The sequence below is a fragment of the Oenanthe melanoleuca genome, chromosome Z, assembly GCF_029582105.1.
Source record: "Oenanthe melanoleuca isolate GR-GAL-2019-014 chromosome Z, OMel1.0, whole genome shotgun sequence".
NCBI lineage: Eukaryota > Metazoa > Chordata > Aves > Passeriformes > Muscicapidae > Oenanthe > Oenanthe melanoleuca.
The window spans coordinates 45,347,485-45,367,385 of record NC_079362.1 but is presented as its reverse complement, the minus strand read 5'-3'; the positions used below and the strand labels follow the sequence as shown (position 1 = coordinate 45,367,385).

The following is a 19,901-nucleotide window of genomic DNA, read 5'->3' as shown; positions in this document are numbered from 1 at the left end:
TATATAATTTTTCACTCCTAAAGTAAATGTGATTCAGTATTAGTGTCAACTACTAGCATGCTTTGAATAGTAAAATTTTATTATTTAGTTCAATTGCAAATAGTTCAGTTTTTCTGCTTTGTTTTTGTAGTATTCCTTTGCCCATTACCCTAGTTATAGTTACATATAGTTATAAAATTCTGGGAAATAAAAAATATATACATAAATGTTAAAACAGGACTTCACTGTTTTAGTTGTTTGAAAGCTTAACTGATTTAACTTTGCGGATAAATATCAGATTAGTCTAGGTTTGTAGGCTAAAATGTGTTCAGTCTTTTGTGTTGTGCATTTACAGTCCTGTTTTAAGTAATTCATAGTTACTTTGAGTTATGAGATGAAAGCCAAATGAAATGGTCTTAATATGTACATAGGCAGAAGATTATAAGCCTGTATGACAAATCCTGGTTCCAAACCTATACTTTGTGAGCTACAAGCCTGAACTTAGCTATGAAAAAGCTGAAGTAGGCATAGAAATTAAGTCAGTTTAATCTACTAAAATGTGTCTCTGTGGAGTAAAAGTAATCCTCTCTACTTTCTAACAGAGAAACATTTGTGTTGTGCTCTATTGAGCGTGCTTAGCACAGTGTTTGGTGCATGGTAAAAGATGTTGGAGTTCATTACTAAGTGCGATAGCATCATCTTGTGGTGAGTCAGAAGATAGTATTCCTTCACAGAAGCACTCAGTTTTTCCTTAGACGATTTATGAAATTGTGTTGTTTATACATTCTTTAAACCAACTGACCAGCCATGTTTTTATAAGCACATATGTCTAGTGAGTGTGTATATGGCATGCAGATATACATGTATATATAAAGGTGTTTCTTTTTTAGCATGCTGAAGTATGTTTCTTTCTGAACCTTCCATGTGTAGGTAGCTGTTGGAACAGTCTGACACAGTCATAGCATATCTGAAAAGTTCACAGACTTCAAGATTCTGAAGTCATGTTGACTTGTTTAATAAGCTTGATTCGTGTCAGTTTTTGTCTGCTAGTGTTAACTACTTTTCCAGCATAAAATATTTTGAAGTCTTGAGGTAGTATTTTTCTAGGAAACTATGTATTACTCATTTAAGAAGCACTTTTCACAGCTCACTTCTGTTAATATTTGGAAGATAAATCTAAAGAGAAATATTTCTATATCTCTCCAATATGGAGAAGATGAGAGTAATTATAAATGTGAGTAAAAAAAATTTTTTTTGCATGCTGATGGGAAGAAATCTCTTAATTATCTTGGTATTGCAGGTGAAGTTAGAAGATTGCGTTAAATTTAATCCATCTCTAGGTAGACTGTTTTTGCAATATTTTTATTTACTGAGGTTCCTGTTTTTTAATTCACTTGTTTCACAGGCATGCTCCTAGTTACCTTTCCAGAGAATGCCAAAAAATTGTGCCATAGTGCCTCCACATGAAAAAAGAGAAAATTAATTAATTTTTTCAGTTACTACTTCGTAATAATGGAGTAGCACGAGGTGTTAAGGGAGTCATGAATCCTTTGGTGTCATGTTTAAGTGGCCAAAACTTTCTGCCTTCAGTCATGAAGAACATCTAAAATTTGTTTTAAACTTTGGGAAAGACTCATATTTCTTTGATCTTCATCTATAAACATGGTTCTATCAAATTTCAGTCTTCCAAAGAATCATTCTTTATAAATAATTCATTTTCTTTTTCTTCTCCTCCCTGATCTGCAGATGCCTTATGATTAGTAATTTTCAGGAACAAGATTATGTGATGTAAGATTAATAGCAGAATTTGTAGACCAACTGGTTTATTTTCACAAAATGTCTCTTGCCACAATAAGTGATAGGAATAAATGAACAGGAGGACTTACGGTAATCTTTCTGTGTTTTGCACAGAAAGTAATTGGCTCTCCAAAGGTCCTCCAGCTAAATCACTGGATTTATAACTTCTTTCTGATGCTAGTTATGGAAAAGCTTACTCCTGTCCACTAGACCAAAGCTATTCTTTTTGAGGCTTCTGGAATCCCCAGCTTAAATATGCACTAGGCTACTGGGGGCTCATTATTTGGCTACTTTTCTCTGTGTCTGATGTGGCATAAATGAGGATTTTGTGGTAGTGACTCCACAGAGCTGCTGAGTCTAATAGTGTTAGTAATTATACCAACCTGTAGCTTAGTTCAATTTGCAAAAGCGGAAATTGTGGTGGGAAGCAGCTTAGTTATTTCGTCTTTCCAAGAGCTTCATAGTTCATGTAGCTAATTTTTAAATTCCATTTCTAGACAGAGAAGTCCCCAGAATAGTAGAAATTAAGAATATTTAGCTGATGGGAGTAGCTTCCAGCAAATGTTTGATAATTTGATTTTAAGTTCTACCAGTTAAAATAATAACAAAGTAGAACTTCTGTCCATTTATCATTTCATCAAATGCATTTAACTGTTTCCCTCTCCACCACTGCCGTTGAGGTGCAAGGGAGAACAGATTGGAGGAGCAGCTTTTTACTTCTTTAGAGAAAGATTTCCTGTCGAGTATTGGCTCTGATTTTAGTATTGCTGCAGACGGTCATGTTTGTAGTGAGTTGAGAGCCAGCATATGATATTTGGTGGAAAAATATGTCAGTTGTTGGGTAAATAGTTGACATGTGCTGGTGTATTAGATTTTAATGACCTGTTCTGATGCAGTCTTTCTTCTTTGATCTGTCTACTTTATCTTAGCAAAAGTAACTCTTAATGCCTTATTTCTTTTCTAGGAGCTGAATAATGAACTGCAAAATACACGCAAGAAATTGAGAGATGTAGAGGTGGAACACAGTAGCTGTAGTGAGATGCTGAGGTGCCAGGCCAATGAACTTAAATGCAGCACTGAACGAGAGAAGAAACTTGAAAAGGAACTTGAAGTAAGTCTGTTTGACTATTGCTATTAGTATCAACAAGCACTGACACTGAGCACTGAGGGATGGAACCTTGCAGTTAGGCTGGAATTCTGTGTACTTGATGAACAAAATATTGAACGTCTGTTTTGCAGAAAAGGCTGAACAGGTGAATGCTACTTTTATTCTGAGTCTGGTTTGAGAGTTGTCTTTAAACAGCAGATGGAAAAAAGGTTTATATAAGTGTGAAAACAAGGCCAACTTTATGTTAGGAAATCTAAAGTCTCAATTTATCTATCTTCTTATATTTTTAATTGGTTGGATTTCTGGTGGAGAATCTGCTGGAGCTGCAAAAATTGCCAGATGTTCTGCTAGGTGAGGGAGTATAACACTGGAAGATCACAATGGTCTTACAGCAGGATCTTACTTCTCCTAGTGTTGGTTACTGCAGGTTTAGTTTTCCTCTCTGTTGACTGACACCCATGGTTGAGAAGTCTCTAATCTTTGAGAAAATACCTTATAAATAATCTATTTACACTAAACAGCTAGTTTCTTTCTATGTTTCAATATTTTATTTGTCCACTGATAGGCTTTGTAGTAGTTATGCTATCTGTTCATACAGTCTGGACCAAGACTTCCTTGGTAAAACATTTGTTGTTGCAGAAGAGCATAGTGAGTGGACAGTTCTTTATCCTGATGTATGTTTTCTACCAAAGTATCTTTAAATATTTTCTGCAATGAATTTAAAAGAACTGTCATTTCTTAAATATTGTGAAACCTTAAAGGAGCAAGTGACATAGTTTTCAGCTGTGATTTTTTTTCTGTTGTTTTTCTCTTAAAGGCAAAAGAAATGTTTTAAGCATTGATTTTTAGGTAGGTAGAGTCCTGCATTAAAGATGAAGCACAAAAGAAAATTCCTACAGGGAAGATCAAAGCTCATCAACTAAAAACACTGACTTATTGACCAACAAGGTAGACCTTTGTGCCCTCAAAGAATTTACAGGAAATCTATTGTCATATATTTTGAGCTGCACTTACTGGCCTAGGTGGAATTGCCTTCAGTTGAAAAGTGTTGCATACTGTGAAGTTCCAATAACCCTTTTAAAAAACACCAAGTTTTGCTTCCCCGTACGTGAATGAGGACTCTGCTTGTGACTTCATGGCTTTTTGTAGACTAACAGAGAAGTCATGAGCGTAAAGGAGGAAGAGCAAGGCAGCAAATAATTTATCTTTTAAAATATTTTGATAGAATATACCCATGAGCTGTGAATTTGAAAAGGAGAGACACAGTTCCTTGAAAATGTACAATTGCTATACTCTAATGATGGTCTTATCAGGGAAATGCTACCTACTAATCACAATCAGAAAAAAATATTTTTGTCTCTAAATTTTTGTTAAACTATTTTAACTTTCTAAATATCTTAATAATGCAAGAAAACATATTCAGTCTACAGAAAAATGAGTCCCATGGTACTTATTGATAAGGATAGCTATTTAACAGTGATTAAGGAAATATATGTGATGAAACCTCTTGCATTTGAAAGTTAAAGAAAATTAGCACAAAATTTGAAAAAACCAAACTAGTTTAGACTTCAATACATATCCTGTTGGCAGCTTGCATTTCACTCTACCATCTTAAAAGTAAATTGCCTATGTGTAATAATCTGAAAGTGCCTGCAATAACCTTGTAGATGGGGATTCTACCACTTCCCTGGGCAACTTCCTCCTATACTTTGCAGCCCTTGCCCTAAGGAATTTTCTAAATTCTGAAAATTTTCTAATTTCTAAAAATCTAAACTTCCACTGGTACAAGTTGAGGCCATTTCCTCTAATTCTGTCACTTGTTGTCTGTGGAAAGAGACTGACCCTCACTTGGCTAAGGCTCTTTTCAGACAGTTGTAGAGAGTGATAAGGTCACCCTTGAGCCTCCTTTTCTTCAGGCTAAGCAATCCCAGGTCCATCAGCCACTCCTCACAGGGCTTGTGCTCCAGACCCTTCACCAGCCTTCTTGCCCTTCTCTGGACATTCTTCAGCACCTCAGTGTCCTTCCTGAATTGAGAGCCCCAGAACTGAGCACAGGATTGGAGGGGTGCCCTCCTCAGTGCTGGGTACAGGGGGACAATCCCTGTCCTGGCCCTGCTGGCCACACTGTTGCTGGAACAGGCCAGGATGCCCTTGGCCTTCTTGGCCACCTGGGCACTGCTGGCTCATGTCCAGCTGTTGTCAGCAGCCCCCCAGGTCCTTTTCTTTGGGCCACCTTTCAGCCACTCTGCCCCAGCCTGTGGCACTGCCTGCGGCTGCTGTGGCCAAAGAGCAGGAGCCAGCACTGGGCCTTGTGAATGAAGGAGCCATTCCAGCTCCTTCTGCAGAGCTTTTCTTCTTTCCAGCAGTCAACACTTCTGCCCAGCTTGGTGTCATTTGCAAATGCAGGTGCATTCAATCCCTCATCCAGATCACCAATAAGGATAGTAAACAAGAGTGGCTCCAATAATGAGCCCTAGGGAGCCTCAGTGGTGCCAGTTGAATGCACCTCCATTCCCACCACTCTTGAGGCCTGGCCATCCAGCCAGTTCTTTACTTAGTAATCACTGTACCCATGCACACCATAAGCAGCAAGTTTCTCCAGGAGTACGCTGTGGGAAATGGTGTCAAAGCCTTTATTAAGATTAGATGTATAACATTTATAACTTCCCTCATCCACTAAGTGCATCATGATATCAGTATCCAAGCTGAATTTCTGTTCAGATATAGAAGCCTTAAAGTAGTACACCCCAGACAGAACGGCCTGCATTTTTTCATTAAGCAGATTTGTAATTTTTTTATCTCCCTTTATAGAGTTTTTAGCTTATAGGTTGAAGTTGATGGATATAGGATACATATCTTCAATTTCCATGCTGAGTACCTCATGTTAATGATCATTTGGTTAGCAAATGTGTATTTAAGTTTTTGATGATGAGAAGAAGCCTCTTAAGGTGAATGTGTAAGAAGTAGTATAATTCTACTTAAACTCCAATCTTAAAATATTTTATTAAATGCTCCTTCTTGAAAAGCAATGGAGATGAACAGTTTCTGGAGTTCACAAATCTGTTCTTTTGCTACCCTCTGCTGGACATAAGGGAGAAATCCATGGAAAAATACTTGGGTTTTGGTAATAGAAGGAAATGTTAAATTGAAATATTTTTCTTTTAGTATAATGATACTTGTATGAAAAACTACATCCAACAGACTGTTATAAAGAGAGTGCAAAATGCCTGCCTGTCCCCCATTTTGGAGCATTTTTATTCTTTTTTTTCTTCAAATGTTATTCAGGTTTTATCCATCAGTGATTACTCTGATCATGGTTGAAAAGAGGAAATTTCTAGTTTCCATAGTTAGAAATTAAGAGAAAGAATAATGATAACTTTCTGTGGACTTTACAGCTGAAAGATAGCTAAACTACTAGCTGTCCAGTTTGCAGTGATACCAATGTGTTCCATAGATTTGGAGTGCTTCTGAAGTAGATTACACACTGTGCCAGAAAAATTGAGATTGAGAACTTTAGATATCATTCTGCCTCTTTAGCCTGAGAATTAGTAGTCAAATAAATTATTGTTCTATTGCTATTGAACTCATCAAGATAATACTGTTTATGATAATCAATTTTCCAGAACCAGTGTCTTTTATTTTAGCCTTTAGCTCAATTGCTAATGAAGATTCTTGGGAAATATGTGAAAAAGAGAGGACAAGAAAACTTGTCGTATAAAAACAGTGTTTCTAGTGATGTATCCAACCAAAAAGATGGGTGGGAAAGTGGTTTTGCAATGAGAATGTGGACATTACCACAAGAAACAAAATTATTAGTTTATAAATTTCAAACTCTTTGTCTTGTTCCTATAAATGTAATGATTTTCTGTTATTTTTTAACATGCATGAGGCTGCCAGCTCAGCTTGAGCTGAAGCTCAAGGTCTCTCAAAATTTTTGAGTCTTATGAGGCCTGAAAAATATTCCATAACTTGATCTGTTTAATTTCTGAGACTGAGTATATTGTTATTTTTCTAAGTCTTCTAGTTTCCATTTAAAGACTATTCCCTTAGCTTTCACATTGCCTTTTCCGCTTCCCTTGCCTCCACTATATGTACTGACATGCAGTGTTAAACATGTATGCTTGTATTAGGTTGGTAGTGCTGCTAGGATGCAAAGAGGACTTGGGGAATGGTTAATTTCTCTATTGGTATGAGGTATATGTATGTGCAATACTTGAAGGCTGTAGGCTTATTTCTCATTCTCTTAAGTTAGTGAAACATGAAATTTAGATTGCAGCCGAAAACAAAACTAACCCCTCCCAAATCTGCAAACATACACTCTGGGTTTTTTCTCTTTATGAACTGCATTGTTAAGTAAATTCTAGTTCTCATCAGAAGGACTTGAAAAAGATCCAAGCAGTGCAAGAAAGGGCACATTCCTCAGTCTTTTGATTGTTAAATTGTTTGTCTTCTATGACTACACACTCCTTGACAGCTTACCCCTACTTAATCTGCTTTCTAGAGTCTCCAGAATGCATAACTATCATCCAGGAATTCTAACTGCTGTGACTGTCATATATTAGTTACTACATGCTCAGTACATAGTATACTTGTGTATATATATATATATTTATATATCTAAAGAGGTATACTTCCTCTAGATAAAAATATATAGTGCCACATACTTAGAAGAGTCTAAGTACTGCAGGTTTTGTAATAGGAGCTCTCTGGTGGCTCCTAAGTTACATTTCTTGAGAGACAAGCTCATTCAAGAATATGTGATGACTTCTGCAGAGTGTTAGACAGTGTCTCTTACAACATCCTTGTCTCTAAAATGGAGAGATGTGCATTTGATGATTACAATACTTGGTATATAAAGAACTGACTGGATGGTTACTCGCAAAGGGTTATAGTTGATGGCTTGATGTCCAAGTGGAGAGCAGTCATCAACCAGGGATTGATACTGGGACCAGTGCTTTTTAATATCTTTGTTAGTGGGAGCAAGTGCACCCACAGCAAGTTTGCTGACAATGTCAAGCTGTGTGGGGCAATTGATACATGCCATTCAGGGGGACCCTGACAGGCTTGAGAGGTGGGTTTCTTGAAGTTCTGCAAGGCCAAGTACAGGGTCCTACCCCTGCCCTAGGGAAATCCCAATTACAAATACAGGCTGGGCAGAGAATGGAGTGAGGCCTGTGGGGAAAGACCTGGGGGGTGCTGATGGGGATGAGACCCATCTGCATCTTGGGTTGCATCCAAAGCAGCATGGCCAGCAGGGTGAGGGAGGGGATTCTGCCCCTCTGCTCTGCTCTGGTGAGACTCCACCTGCAGTGCTGCATCTAACACTAGGATCCCAACATAAGCAGCCCATGGACCTGTTGGACTAAGTCCATAGGAGGAAAAGCCAAAAAGATGATCAGGGAACTGGCACGCCTGTCCATTAAAAAGACAGACTGAGAGAGTTGAGACTGTTCAGCCTGGAGGAGGGAAGGCTCTGAGGACACCTTAGAGCAGCCTTCCAGTACCAACAGGGGCCTACAAAAAGCTGGAGAAAGACATTTACAAGGTCATTTAGTGATAGAACAAGGGGGAATGGCTTTAAACTGAGAGTAAGTTTAGATTAAATATTATGAAGAATTCCCCTGCTATGAGGGTGGTGAAGCACTGGAGCTAGTTGCCTGTAGAAGTTGTAGATGCTCCATCCCTGGCAGGGTCCAAGGCCAAGATGGGTGGAGGGAGCTTTGAGAGAGATGGCTTAGTGGAAGGTGATCTTTAGTGTTCTTTCTCACACAAACTTTTTATGATTCTATGCTAATGGACTTCAAAGAGAAGCTTCCTCTTCATAATCTTCTGTGTCATGATATTATTGAAGTACAATTTGAAGACTGGTTAGTCTTACCTTACTTTCAGACCAAGGTTGTTTCAATAGTGTTTTATGTAGCGCTTTCAGGTGTTTGCAGCAAGTCACACGAGTCTTGTGTATGTGCTTGTATAGAGTAACAATGTTAGTTCATGTTCATCTTTACTATCTACTATCTACTATATTTACTATCTACTCAAAAGAGACATCTCCTTGCAAAGGACTTTAGAAAGGGAGTGCAGCTTAGATGGCTTCTCCAGCTGCAACTCAGTAGCAGGTTGGACTGGACTTGGATTTTATCCAAAGGCAGCCAGACTGTATCAGGCAGTCCTAGTTGTTTTTACACTTTCTTTAACCTGAAGTCAAGCATATGGCTTATCTTGTAGCTCCCATGTCAGTGTAATTGTTTGTCCAGTGTCATGCAAGTCTGGCTATTCTGTCACTGACACATGTTTCTCTAGACTTTAAGTGCAGGAAATATGTACTTAGTAAGTGAGAGGGTTAGCCACATTGTCAGGCTGAAAGAACATTTACTTCTGTGGTTAAGAATTGTTTGTATTTAAGTAACTTTATAGTTACTAAAGGTTGTTTATTTTCCGGACAGGAGATGGCTCCACCTTACCATAATCAAGAGGTATCAGTGTTTCTAACACTAGGTGGAAGTGGTCAGTACATCTCCCATAGAAGTATTTAGATCCCCTGGTTTGAGCTTTGAACCATACGGAAATGTTTTTACGTATGAAAAAGATCTGTCTGAATATGGAAACACACAGACAGAATGGTTAAATGTTGATCCAGGTGTAAGGTACGTGTGTGTCCACTTAAAACCGTCTTGGCTGACCATTTCACATAGTGATTTTACCTAAGCCTTTGTTAAGTTTAAGTATTCTAATGACTGATATATCTTGCAGAAGGGGTTTAAATAGAAGCAGAAAAGAGAAAAATTACTTCCATTACTGTATCTAAGCTTCGTAAGTGTTGCAAATGTATCTTTCTATTTTTTCCTCTACTGTTTGCTTATCTGATAAAGGGTATTTTTTGTAAATGTAAATGTCAAACTGCAAACATGGAATTGCACAATGTGTCATGTAGTCGTACTAAACTAAGGTTTTCAGATTGGAGTGCACCAGTAGTCTCAAATATTGCAGTACTTCAAGGAAGCGTTAGGGACCAAAAAGTGGAAGCCATACTGACAGTTTGGAAAATGGTATTGCAGACTGTAAGCATGCAGAAAATGTCTCCACATTAGCATTGATATGCGATGTGAAGCTGAAAAAAGTGACTGAACTGTAAGAGATTAAACATAAAGCATGCTTGGCCACAAGTTTGAATGCTGACATTGAATTTTTCTTGGTCACTTTTATTTACTTTTTCTCAAAAGACAAAATTCTCTGTGCTATCATGGAAACTGATCCCAGCTATCTTTGTTCGTTAAATAAGGCTGAAATCAAAGAGCTTCAATATCTAAGGAAACTTCAGAAATTCCATGAGTTTGTATCTGTTATCTTAATTAAGATGTTTGCCTTCATATGTCTTGTTAGGTGCACATGAAAGTAACAAGTGACTGAATCTTTTTGAATAACCAGTGTTTTCTATATTGGATGAGCAAACGCTTTGTAATTAGTGGAGAGCTCTCTTTTTGGTCCATCTTTGAGATGTATTTGGACCTGACAAGAAGCTTTCCATGTTAAACCAGTATGTATTCACATTTGACTCCCAGATACAAGCCTATGATCTGTATATCTTTGGCCTGCAGCCTTACTCTAGGTGGTTTTCACACTGCTTCTTTTCTGTAGAAAGGCATTGTGTAAAATTTTCAGATGTGCTTCTGTAAGGATACTGATTCTCACCTTTAATTTGATTCAACATATCTAACACATTTCTGATGCCAGTGTCTTTCCGTTTGTCAGACAGAAAACCAAAACTCATTCCTGTTTCTCCTCTTGGAACTTTTACTATGGTTTTAGGGGTTAGTCTCATCCCTGACATTTTTCTTCTACTCACAGAATGTGTAAATAGATTGTTCTCACTGGTGGAGTATGCACTTCTCACTGTGAAGAGAAGTGCGTATAAGTGTCAGTAGAGCCTGTTTGAACCTTTATCAGCAAAATAGAATAGATTTTCTATATGGCATTTTGTTGCAGCTGTGTTCCTCCCAACTGAGTCATCAGACTCAGCTTCAAGTACAGGTGCAAGTTCTCTGGCTGATGTGCAGTTTGATAGACTGGAATACCAAGATTCTTTTCCTTAGAGCAAATATGAGCAAATCTGAATTTCTTTCTATTAATAGCTCTGTATTGATTAGCCATGTTTAAGCGGTAGTGGCTGGTGTGATATCTTTCATGAAATTTGAGGGGTTTTTTTCTGACTAATTTCTCAGTGATTTGCTGGCATCTTTGACTTGATTTAAATTTTCTAGAGGTCTGGTGAATCATAAGCTTTAGCAAGGTAGTCATAGAGCAGAGGAAAAAGAATATTCAGTACTTCACAGTCTGCATCTACATGTCTTCCTCAATTCACATCTGTAGTTTTCTGCAAGCTCTTTTAAGCATCCAATCTTCTGGGTATAGTATATAGACTGGTAAAATAAGATTAAGGTTTGCCTGAGTAATCTTCTGAGACTTTCAGAAAGAACAATTTACTCTTCATCTTTGTCTTCTAATAATACAAAAAATCAGTGGTAGTTCTGTCGGATCTCTGACAGTTACTTATCTTGAATGAAAAGATTTGTTTCTTTCCCTGGCTCTTTGTTTTTTTGAGTTACAGTGAACTAATTTAAACAAGATTGTAAAAATCAAAATTGTAACAAACTTCTGAGGCAAAGCTTTAAAGAATCAAACTCTAGAAGAAGAGAAACTTCAGAAGCAAGAATAGGGCATTGATGTGTTTAACCTTAGGAAGAAATACTGGTTTTGAAAAAGTCACTTCTTTTCATGCCTTTATATAGGGATATGATGTGTAAGATGACATTTACATGTCAAAGTTTAATTTCTTGTTTCTAATACAGTTTTCCTGTGTATACTATTTTGAATCTATTTGAATGCTTTATGTTGGATACCTGTCAGGTATATCTGGCTCTTCTTTGGTTATGAAGATCATAACTCTTTTCCAGTAGGCTAGATACACTGCCCTGTTTGTAAAAAGGAGCTGTTTCTCTTACTGTAGAGTTCATCAGAGATGCCTGTGGCTGAAGTGCAAATTTTTTTACCAGTGCTTTTTTTCTTTATAGGCATGCTAATTCTACATACTAATTCTTCAGTGACTTGTGGTAATGCAAGCAAAGGCAACATCTACAAATGATACTGTTTAAATGGAATTGCTCTTACTTCAGAGATCAAAAGAGTGATATATTGGCACTTCTTACGGATGCCTGTCTGCTCCTGCCTTTTTCACTTACTGTCCCAGTATTTTCTTAGGAATGAGGCTTCTGTATTTCTGGCAGTTTGTGTTTCCTTTGGACCACACGGCTTGTCCTTGCATTTAGTGTCGATCATATTAGCTCAAGAAGACAGACTTTTCTTTTAGAACTATACAAGAACTGATACTTGTATGTTCTATTTGGGAATCTTGTTGCCAGTTTTTAATTCTTGCACATGCCATTGTTCAAGCTACTAATTGTTATTTCAGTTTTTACTTCTCATCTTGAGACTGAAAAAATCTAACAGTTTTATGGGCTCCCATTTGAGAGGATAAGTTAACCATTTAGATTGTGTTTTGTCTCTTTGTTCTCAGCTGGAGTGAGGCTGAGATGAAGGTGCTCAGGAAATAAAATAAGACATAGAAGTCAAATTCAGTACAGAGCTTGTGAATTAATATGTTGTGCCTGGAAACTTTACTCTCAGTATAATTTTTTAAATTTCAGTGTTTGCTGTAATAATGGACATTTAAACAAACCATCCAGCCAAAGACAGAAAAGTGTCTTTGCTCTCTAGGGTATGCAGTGAAATATTCTTGGTGAAGCTTCCATTTCTTAATTTAATTTTTTTTCATGATATTTTCCTCTGAATGTTATAATAGATACCTTCCTCTGTTTCCTTTGTCCTCTGTCAAACTTAAAAGAGAATTATTTTCAGGCAGACTTTTAAAATGCTTTAAAAATAAGTGAAATCCATATCACTTGTATTTATTATTGACTTTTAATAGGCTGGAAGTATTTTCTAGTAAAATCATCCTCTTAACAGATGTTCATCTGTGGGAGAATGCTAACGAGTCCTTCAAAACTGAAGCAGGATGTACTTTGTAAATTCTCTATTCAGGGCAAAGGGTATTAGGAGCTGATGTTTGGAAGGAATTATACCTAGCAAATATAAAGTGTCGTAGTCAAGCTATTTTTCACAGAGTCACAGAATGGGTAAGGTTGGAATGGACCACAGTGAGTCATCTGGTCCAGCCTCCCTGCTCAAGCAGGGTCATCCCAGAGCACATGGCACTGGATCATGTCCAGATGGTTCTTGAATGTCTTCAGTGAGGGAGACTCCGCAGCCTCTCCGGGCAATCTGTGCCAGTGCTTGGTCACTGCACAGTAAAAAACTTCTACCACATGTTCAGGTGGAGCTTCCTGTGTGTCAGTTTGTGCTCGTTGCTTTTTATGCTGTTGCCTGGCACAACTGAGCAGAGCCTGGATCCATCCACTGGCACCCTCCCCTCTGATACTCACAGACTTTGATGAGGTCCCCTCTCAGTCATCCCTGCTCAAGGCTGAACAGGCCCAGCTCCCTCTGCCTTTCCTCCCAAGAGATGTGCTCTCGTCATCTTTGTCACCCTCTGCTGGACCAGCTCCAGCAGCTCTGTGTCTCTCTTGTGCTGGGGACAAGAACTGGACACAGCACTCCAGAGGTGCCTCACCAGGGCTGAGAGGGGCAGGATCACCTCCTGTGACCTGCTGGCAATGCTCTCCCCAGTCACCCCAGGACACCATTGGCCTTCTTGGCCACCAGGACACACTGCTGGCTCATGGACAGCTTGCTGCCTGCCAGGAACCCCAGGTCCTTCTCCTCAGAGCTGCCTTCCAGCAGGTCAGCCCCAGCCTGTGCTGGTAGCTGGGGCTGTTCCTGCCCAGGTGCAGGGCCCTGCATTGCCCTGGTTGAATTTCAGACAGTTCCTCTGTGCCCATGTCCCCAGCCTGCCCAGGCCCTTCTGAAGGGCTGCAGGGCCCTCTGGGCTATGGGCCACTGCTCCCAGCTCTGTCCATCCCTGAACCTGCTGAGGAGCCGCCTGCCCCTTCAGCCACCTCACCCATGGAGAAGTTACACAATACCAGCCCACTATTGACTCTGGGGTCACCACTTGTGACAGGCCTCCAGCCAGGCCCTGTGCCCTGAGAACAATCCTCTGGGATCTGCCATTCAGACACTTCTCAGTCTGCCTCACTGTCCCCTCATCCAGGCCACACTTCTGGTTTGCCTGTGAGGTTCTTGTGGGAGACAGTGCCAAAAGCCTTGCTGAAGTCCAGGCAGAGCAACATCCGCTGCTCCTCCCACATCCATCCAGATAGTTGTATCATAGAGAACAATCAGATTGTCTAAGCATGATTTCCCTTTACTGAATCCATGCCATCTTCTCTGATCACTTTCTTGTTTTCCATGTTGATAGAGATGGTATTCAGAAGGAGGCTTCTCTATCACTTTTCCAGGGATTGAGGTGAGGCTTGACTGGCCAGTAGTTCTCTGGGTCCTTCTTGCCTTTTTTGAAGACATTCTTAATTATGAGAACAATCTTAGCAATATGAAAGTATAGTGGCAGTGTTTGTGATTTTTTGAAGTAAATATATTAAGCAGATAAAGTTTCGAAGAATCTTCTCTGTGCATCGTATCTCATTTATGAAATTATAGATGCTCTGTTGATACCTCAGTGTATTTCAGGACATACAAGGTATAGTTATGTTGCCTTAAGTGAGCAAATAGTGGGGCAATAGGAAGAATATTTAACTTGGTTTATTTGCTTTCTGACCCTAGCTGATTATAAAAAATGCAGCAATAACATAATGCTACATCAATTTACTTAACTAAATAGAAAATATTAATTTAATAATCTATATATGTAAATCATGTTGTTCTATGTGGTTCTTCCTGTGAGTTGTCACAGTTCCAAAGTCGTTCAGATATATCAGGTTGATATATGGAATCCCAATATACTTAATGAATTGAATAAACTTGGTGTCATAATATCATCTCTCTGAACTTAAATATCTTCAAAATATACTTTTAGGCAGCTGCAGCGAGAACAAAGAAACTTGAAGAAAACATTGAAGCAGAGAGAGCAGCACATTTAGCATCCAATTTCACTTCAGAGATCATCCAGGTAAACTTTTTGTTAAATATTTAATAGAAGTTTACAGTAAAACAGTTGAGGACGTTGTGAAGGTACAATGCTCCAAAAATATGAGGCACACTTGCTCCAGTAAGAAACCTAAACAGATTTATTACAGTCAAAATCATAAAAACAAATACATAAAAGGGCAGAAGAGTATCTGCTTTTCAGGAAACTTTAAAGTTATTGGAATAAATAATAAAATAAGATGTCAGATTTGTAAGTTTGAGAATTCCCACTAGCATTAAAACAGTTAGGGAAAATGAAATGTTTCATAATAGTTAAACACTATACTACTGTTTAAATATCCTGCCCTGTATCTTCTGAATGGCTACTTAGAGCAATTTGGAGATACAGTGCATATGTCCAACTTATCTAGGAGTGAGAGCATAATGCATCTTGAAACTGCAGTTTCAAACACAATTTCTCAGAGTACATTCCAGCTCCAAAATTATGATACTTGCAGTTACCAGTAAAGATTGATTATATGAATAAATCTGGTATATATACTTGAAGATTAAATGTTTGTATTTTTTGTATTTTTAAACTGTCTGACACACAGTTGGACTCAGTAAAATAATTATGATTTTTTAAAAAAGAGTTTGAAAAGACGAAATGATGACTGCTTAGTAATATATTACTTAACAAATTTACTGGACTTCTGAAAAACTAAGCAAAAAAGAAAGGAATTTGATATCTTTTTTTCCCTATTTTCAGAGTAACAAAAGTAAGCATTGCCATTCTTCAGTCAGTTTTTTTCTTTTTTTCATGATCTTATGTATGTGCAGACATTTAAATTTTGAAAGTGATAATTAAACTGGTAGAAAAGATTTAATTTGCTTAATTTCTTCTCTATTTCTGCAACATACAAAGAAAGTGAGAGGATAACATTCCTTAAACCTAGAGACTTGGGTTTTATGGTTGAATAACTGATAAAATCTTTTTCCTTGTATACATAAATATACATATATATATACATGAACAACCTAGAACAAGCTTTGTTCTGAGAGAACAGTATAGCCTTTATTGTTAGTCCCACACTTCATGAGTCTATTTAAAAACTAGAATTTCCCTAGAAAGCTTCAGTATTAATAAGAAAATGTTCAGATACCTCCAAATGAGAACAAAAGGAAATTTTCATCATTGTATCTATTTGTCTCTGGTTTGAACTTTATGTATTCTTATATTTTCACATTTGTTGAATGGTTTTACATATGTATATGCTTTTATACTGCATTAATAGAATATACTCTACTGTAGAGCAGAAAGACCATGGAACAGCACTAATGATCATGTTAGTATTTCCTAATTTGCTTTAATTGCTTTTTTGTTACTTGGTGTAGTTAAGAATTCGAGAACTTGAAGAAGCTGTGCACGTGGAAAAGGACAGACGAGAAGAAGCTCTTTCAGACTTAGAAATGATCAAGAAAGAGTTCAAAAGGTTAGAATATGCATATGAGATGGAAAAACGCAATGCCCAAGAGAACTTGGAAAAACTCAATGTGTAAGTTTCCCTTTAAATTGATTCTAAAATGGCAGTGGACAGTTTGATTACCACTTACTGTTTTTATAGTTTTCAGTCAGTATAAAACAAATAAATCTGATGCAATTTCCCAAACCAACCTGAAGTTCAGGACCTGGTATTCCATTAATAGCAGGTCCATATCAGTAACAATATAGGTGGGTAAAGAAAATAGCTGATCTGTTACTGATTATTTACCGAAGGAAAAATGTTGGAAATTATAGTTATGGCAGGGTTCTGTCTCCTGTTTGTCTGGGGGGAGTGTAGGAAAGCACACATGGCAAGGCTAGAACAGCTTTTTTTCTTTTGTATACACTTACATTATTATGAAAATATTATTTTTCACTTCAGAGAGCTAGATTAATCTTTAAGACTGCTGCTGAGATGTTGAGTATCATTTACAGTGGTGAATCTTCATTTTCAGCTTTTGAAAGCTTTTGAAAAATGTTAACTAGCTAACAAAAATAGAAGGGATGAAATGTATGAGAGCAGATGAAATTGCCTGGGATTCCTTTCCTGCTCAGCACAATCTATTGTGTCCATGGTAATAGATGTTTTTCGGAAGAAAGGTTTTGCTATATTCCCTGGGCAGATATAGGATACACTGTACTGAGTCTTCTTCCTTGGCTGAATGAGGTTTATATTGGGGTGAGAAAATGTCAGGGAGAAGAATGGTATTGGAAGACGTAGAACTGAGGAGGAGGTGTAATAAAGGATAGTAGTTAATGAGATTTAGGAAAAGAGGGGGTTTAAGAAGATATAAAGTGGGCAAGACACAGTGGGGTTGTGGAGAATGACTCGAGGTGCTAGAATGGGGTGGAAAAGACAGAGTTTGCACCTCTCAGTCTAGCATTATGGGGGTACATATGTACATAAAGTATTATATATGTATAATATATGTATTTATGTACATATGTACATAAAAGTATTTGTGGTGACTTGCTCTGACAAGCAGAAACTGGTTTCCCTACAAAAAAGGAATTTTGTGTCCTGAGTGTTCGTATATTCATGCATATAGAGATGTTTTTAGTAATATAGTTGAAACTTGTGTTTTGAGCTCTTTATTAAAAAAGGTTGAAAGAGGCCTGATGTGCATTTAGGTAAACCAGAGTCACATTAAAAAGTGAAAACTTTTTTCTCAAAGAAAAAGATACAACTTTTATGATAAAAATTTGTGGAATACATTATGATAGTAACCTAAAATGATTCTTCAGGAAGATGCAGTCTTCACAGCTATGAAACTGAGTAAGTATATTTCAAGTTCTAATATAACATCAGTTAATTAAACTGTAATCTCATCTGGCCTGGTTCTTTTTGCTTTGAGCATGAGTTTTCTGTCAGTAAATGCATAATGCTAACCTAATACTTAGTTCTTTGCCTTTCCTTGAACTAGAGAAAGCCTAGATCATTGATTTGACATTTTATTCCATTTTTATTGTTTTATTTGAAAAAACTTCCTTTGTTTGCAAACCAGACTTCTTTGAGCTGTTTGATCAGCAGTTTTGCATAACAGGCAATTTTACGGAGCTTTTCTTGTATGTAACTTTTTATTCTTACGGAGCATATAGACTATATTTTTTTGTTTTTTTCATCTTAGTTTTCTTCGGTTTTAATTTGGTGTAGTGGGTTTTTTCTTCTCCCTCTGGTAGGTTTCCATATTTTAGTGGTCCAGAAAATATGGAAAAATTCATGTTACAAAAGTTTTCTTGAACTAGTGTTCTTGCAGTGTTTGTTCTTGGACCATTTCTTCACTTGTTCCAAGACCTAGTATTCCAAAGTTTGTCTTTGTATTGATGTTAGACCAGAAAAATTGGTCATCCTCAGTGAAATATGGGGCTTTTTAGTTTGGAGGTTTTTTTTTTCACTAATGCTTGTTAAACCGTTGTAGTTTTCAGTCTAGAAAAAGCTATCCTGTCTTGTCAACATGGCTGCCATAACATGGCCTTCTGTGATCCATCATGGGGCTGTTAGTGTGAATATGTTCTGGGAAGCAATAGATGACAATAAAATATTAGCTAATTAGCAGCATTTTTAATATGACTTTAACATCTGCTTAGGTATTTTCCAAATCATTAGAATTTTACAAGTTTTATCACAAGATCTGCTTTTAAATTTTTAGATTTGTAAATTTGGTTAAAAACATGAACATCTACAAGTAGCAGCTTTTCAGTTAAGTCTCTTGAGAAACTCTTCAAGATGTTCTTCTGTATTAGATTATTTGGACCAACATAACGATAGTGGTTAGATGTTGAATTGTATTGTGCATTCAATTATATTTGGTTCCTTGTGAAAGTCTTTTATCTAGATGTATGAAGATATTTCTTTGAGAATTGAAGGTGTTTGTGTCTAGGATAATTTTGATCCACAAAAGTTGCATCTTTGAAAAATGTTATCATCAAAAAAGTAAAATAAGAGTTTTTTTGGAGAGTATATTTCTTTTTTTGGAATTACTGCAGAAAATACCTGAATAAGTCTATTTTTTGTACTTAAGACTGTGAAATATAGTTTTTACAGATATGATACCATTTGCTTTAGGAATTTCAATAGTAGTGCTTACAGAGAAGTAAATACTTGTGTTACTAAAATGAAAGATGAACCTTAAAAAGCCTTTCTTTCCTTTTTGCTCTGAACAATTATGTTCAGTGTTTCTTTTTCAGGAAGGCAATTTGCCCTATCCTAGAGGCTTTTTTGGGATAAAATAGAATTTATGCCTGCTTGAGGCATCTGTTCTGTGTTAATTGGATATGAGAATAAATGTTGTCTAATATCCAAACAGTACTTCTCACTGCTTGCAACCATGTGTTGATTCAGGCAATTACTTCTAGCAGCTACTGCCAGCTGAGTTTTTAGAAAGCAAATTGTCTTCAGTGATTTTATAGAATGCAAACCTTTCCATGAAAGTTAAGATAGTAAAAGAACAGTTAAAATGATTTGTGGTTTTATTAAGAGACGTTGAAGAAACATGAACAGCCTATCATCACAATTTTTTTTAGTCCAGACATCTAGATTTCCAGACCTCTATTAAGGTAAGTCGCGAAGGTCAAGGTTTTTCTGAGGTGGACATCAATCTACTCATCTACCGGTTCCCTTGAGGTAATTACGTGGGGTGGGCAGGTGCTGCCTTGTGTGTTTCCTGTGTCCTTTTTATTCTTTGAAGCATACAAGTATCAGTAATATTGGTGAATATCAGTGATTGCTTTCACCAGACACCTTCTGAGAGAATACAACAGCCTTTGATCTACTTACCTTTGAAGGGTCTGGTCCTTGGACTTCAGACAATGTCAGGATCTTGGCTTTTTCTTTTAAGACACAGTTTGGCATCCAAACATATTTTCTTTTTTTCTGGA

The 19,901-nt window shown here is 37.3% G+C and overlaps 1 protein-coding gene across 3 annotated transcripts in view; it reads left to right on the top strand.

Annotated features, from left to right (window-relative positions):
* CCDC171 (coiled-coil domain containing 171) overlaps positions 1-19,901 on the top strand; it is a 161,478-nt gene that overhangs the window by 15,749 nt on the left and 125,828 nt on the right. For all 3 annotated transcript variants that reach the window (XM_056514607.1, XM_056514608.1, XM_056514609.1), the window contains 3 exons: positions 2,741-2,887; positions 14,931-15,023; positions 16,376-16,536. In XM_056514607.1, the coding sequence (XP_056370582.1) occupies positions 2,741-2,887; positions 14,931-15,023; positions 16,376-16,536 (401 nt within the window). The remainder of the gene's footprint in view (positions 1-2,740; positions 2,888-14,930; positions 15,024-16,375; positions 16,537-19,901) is intronic.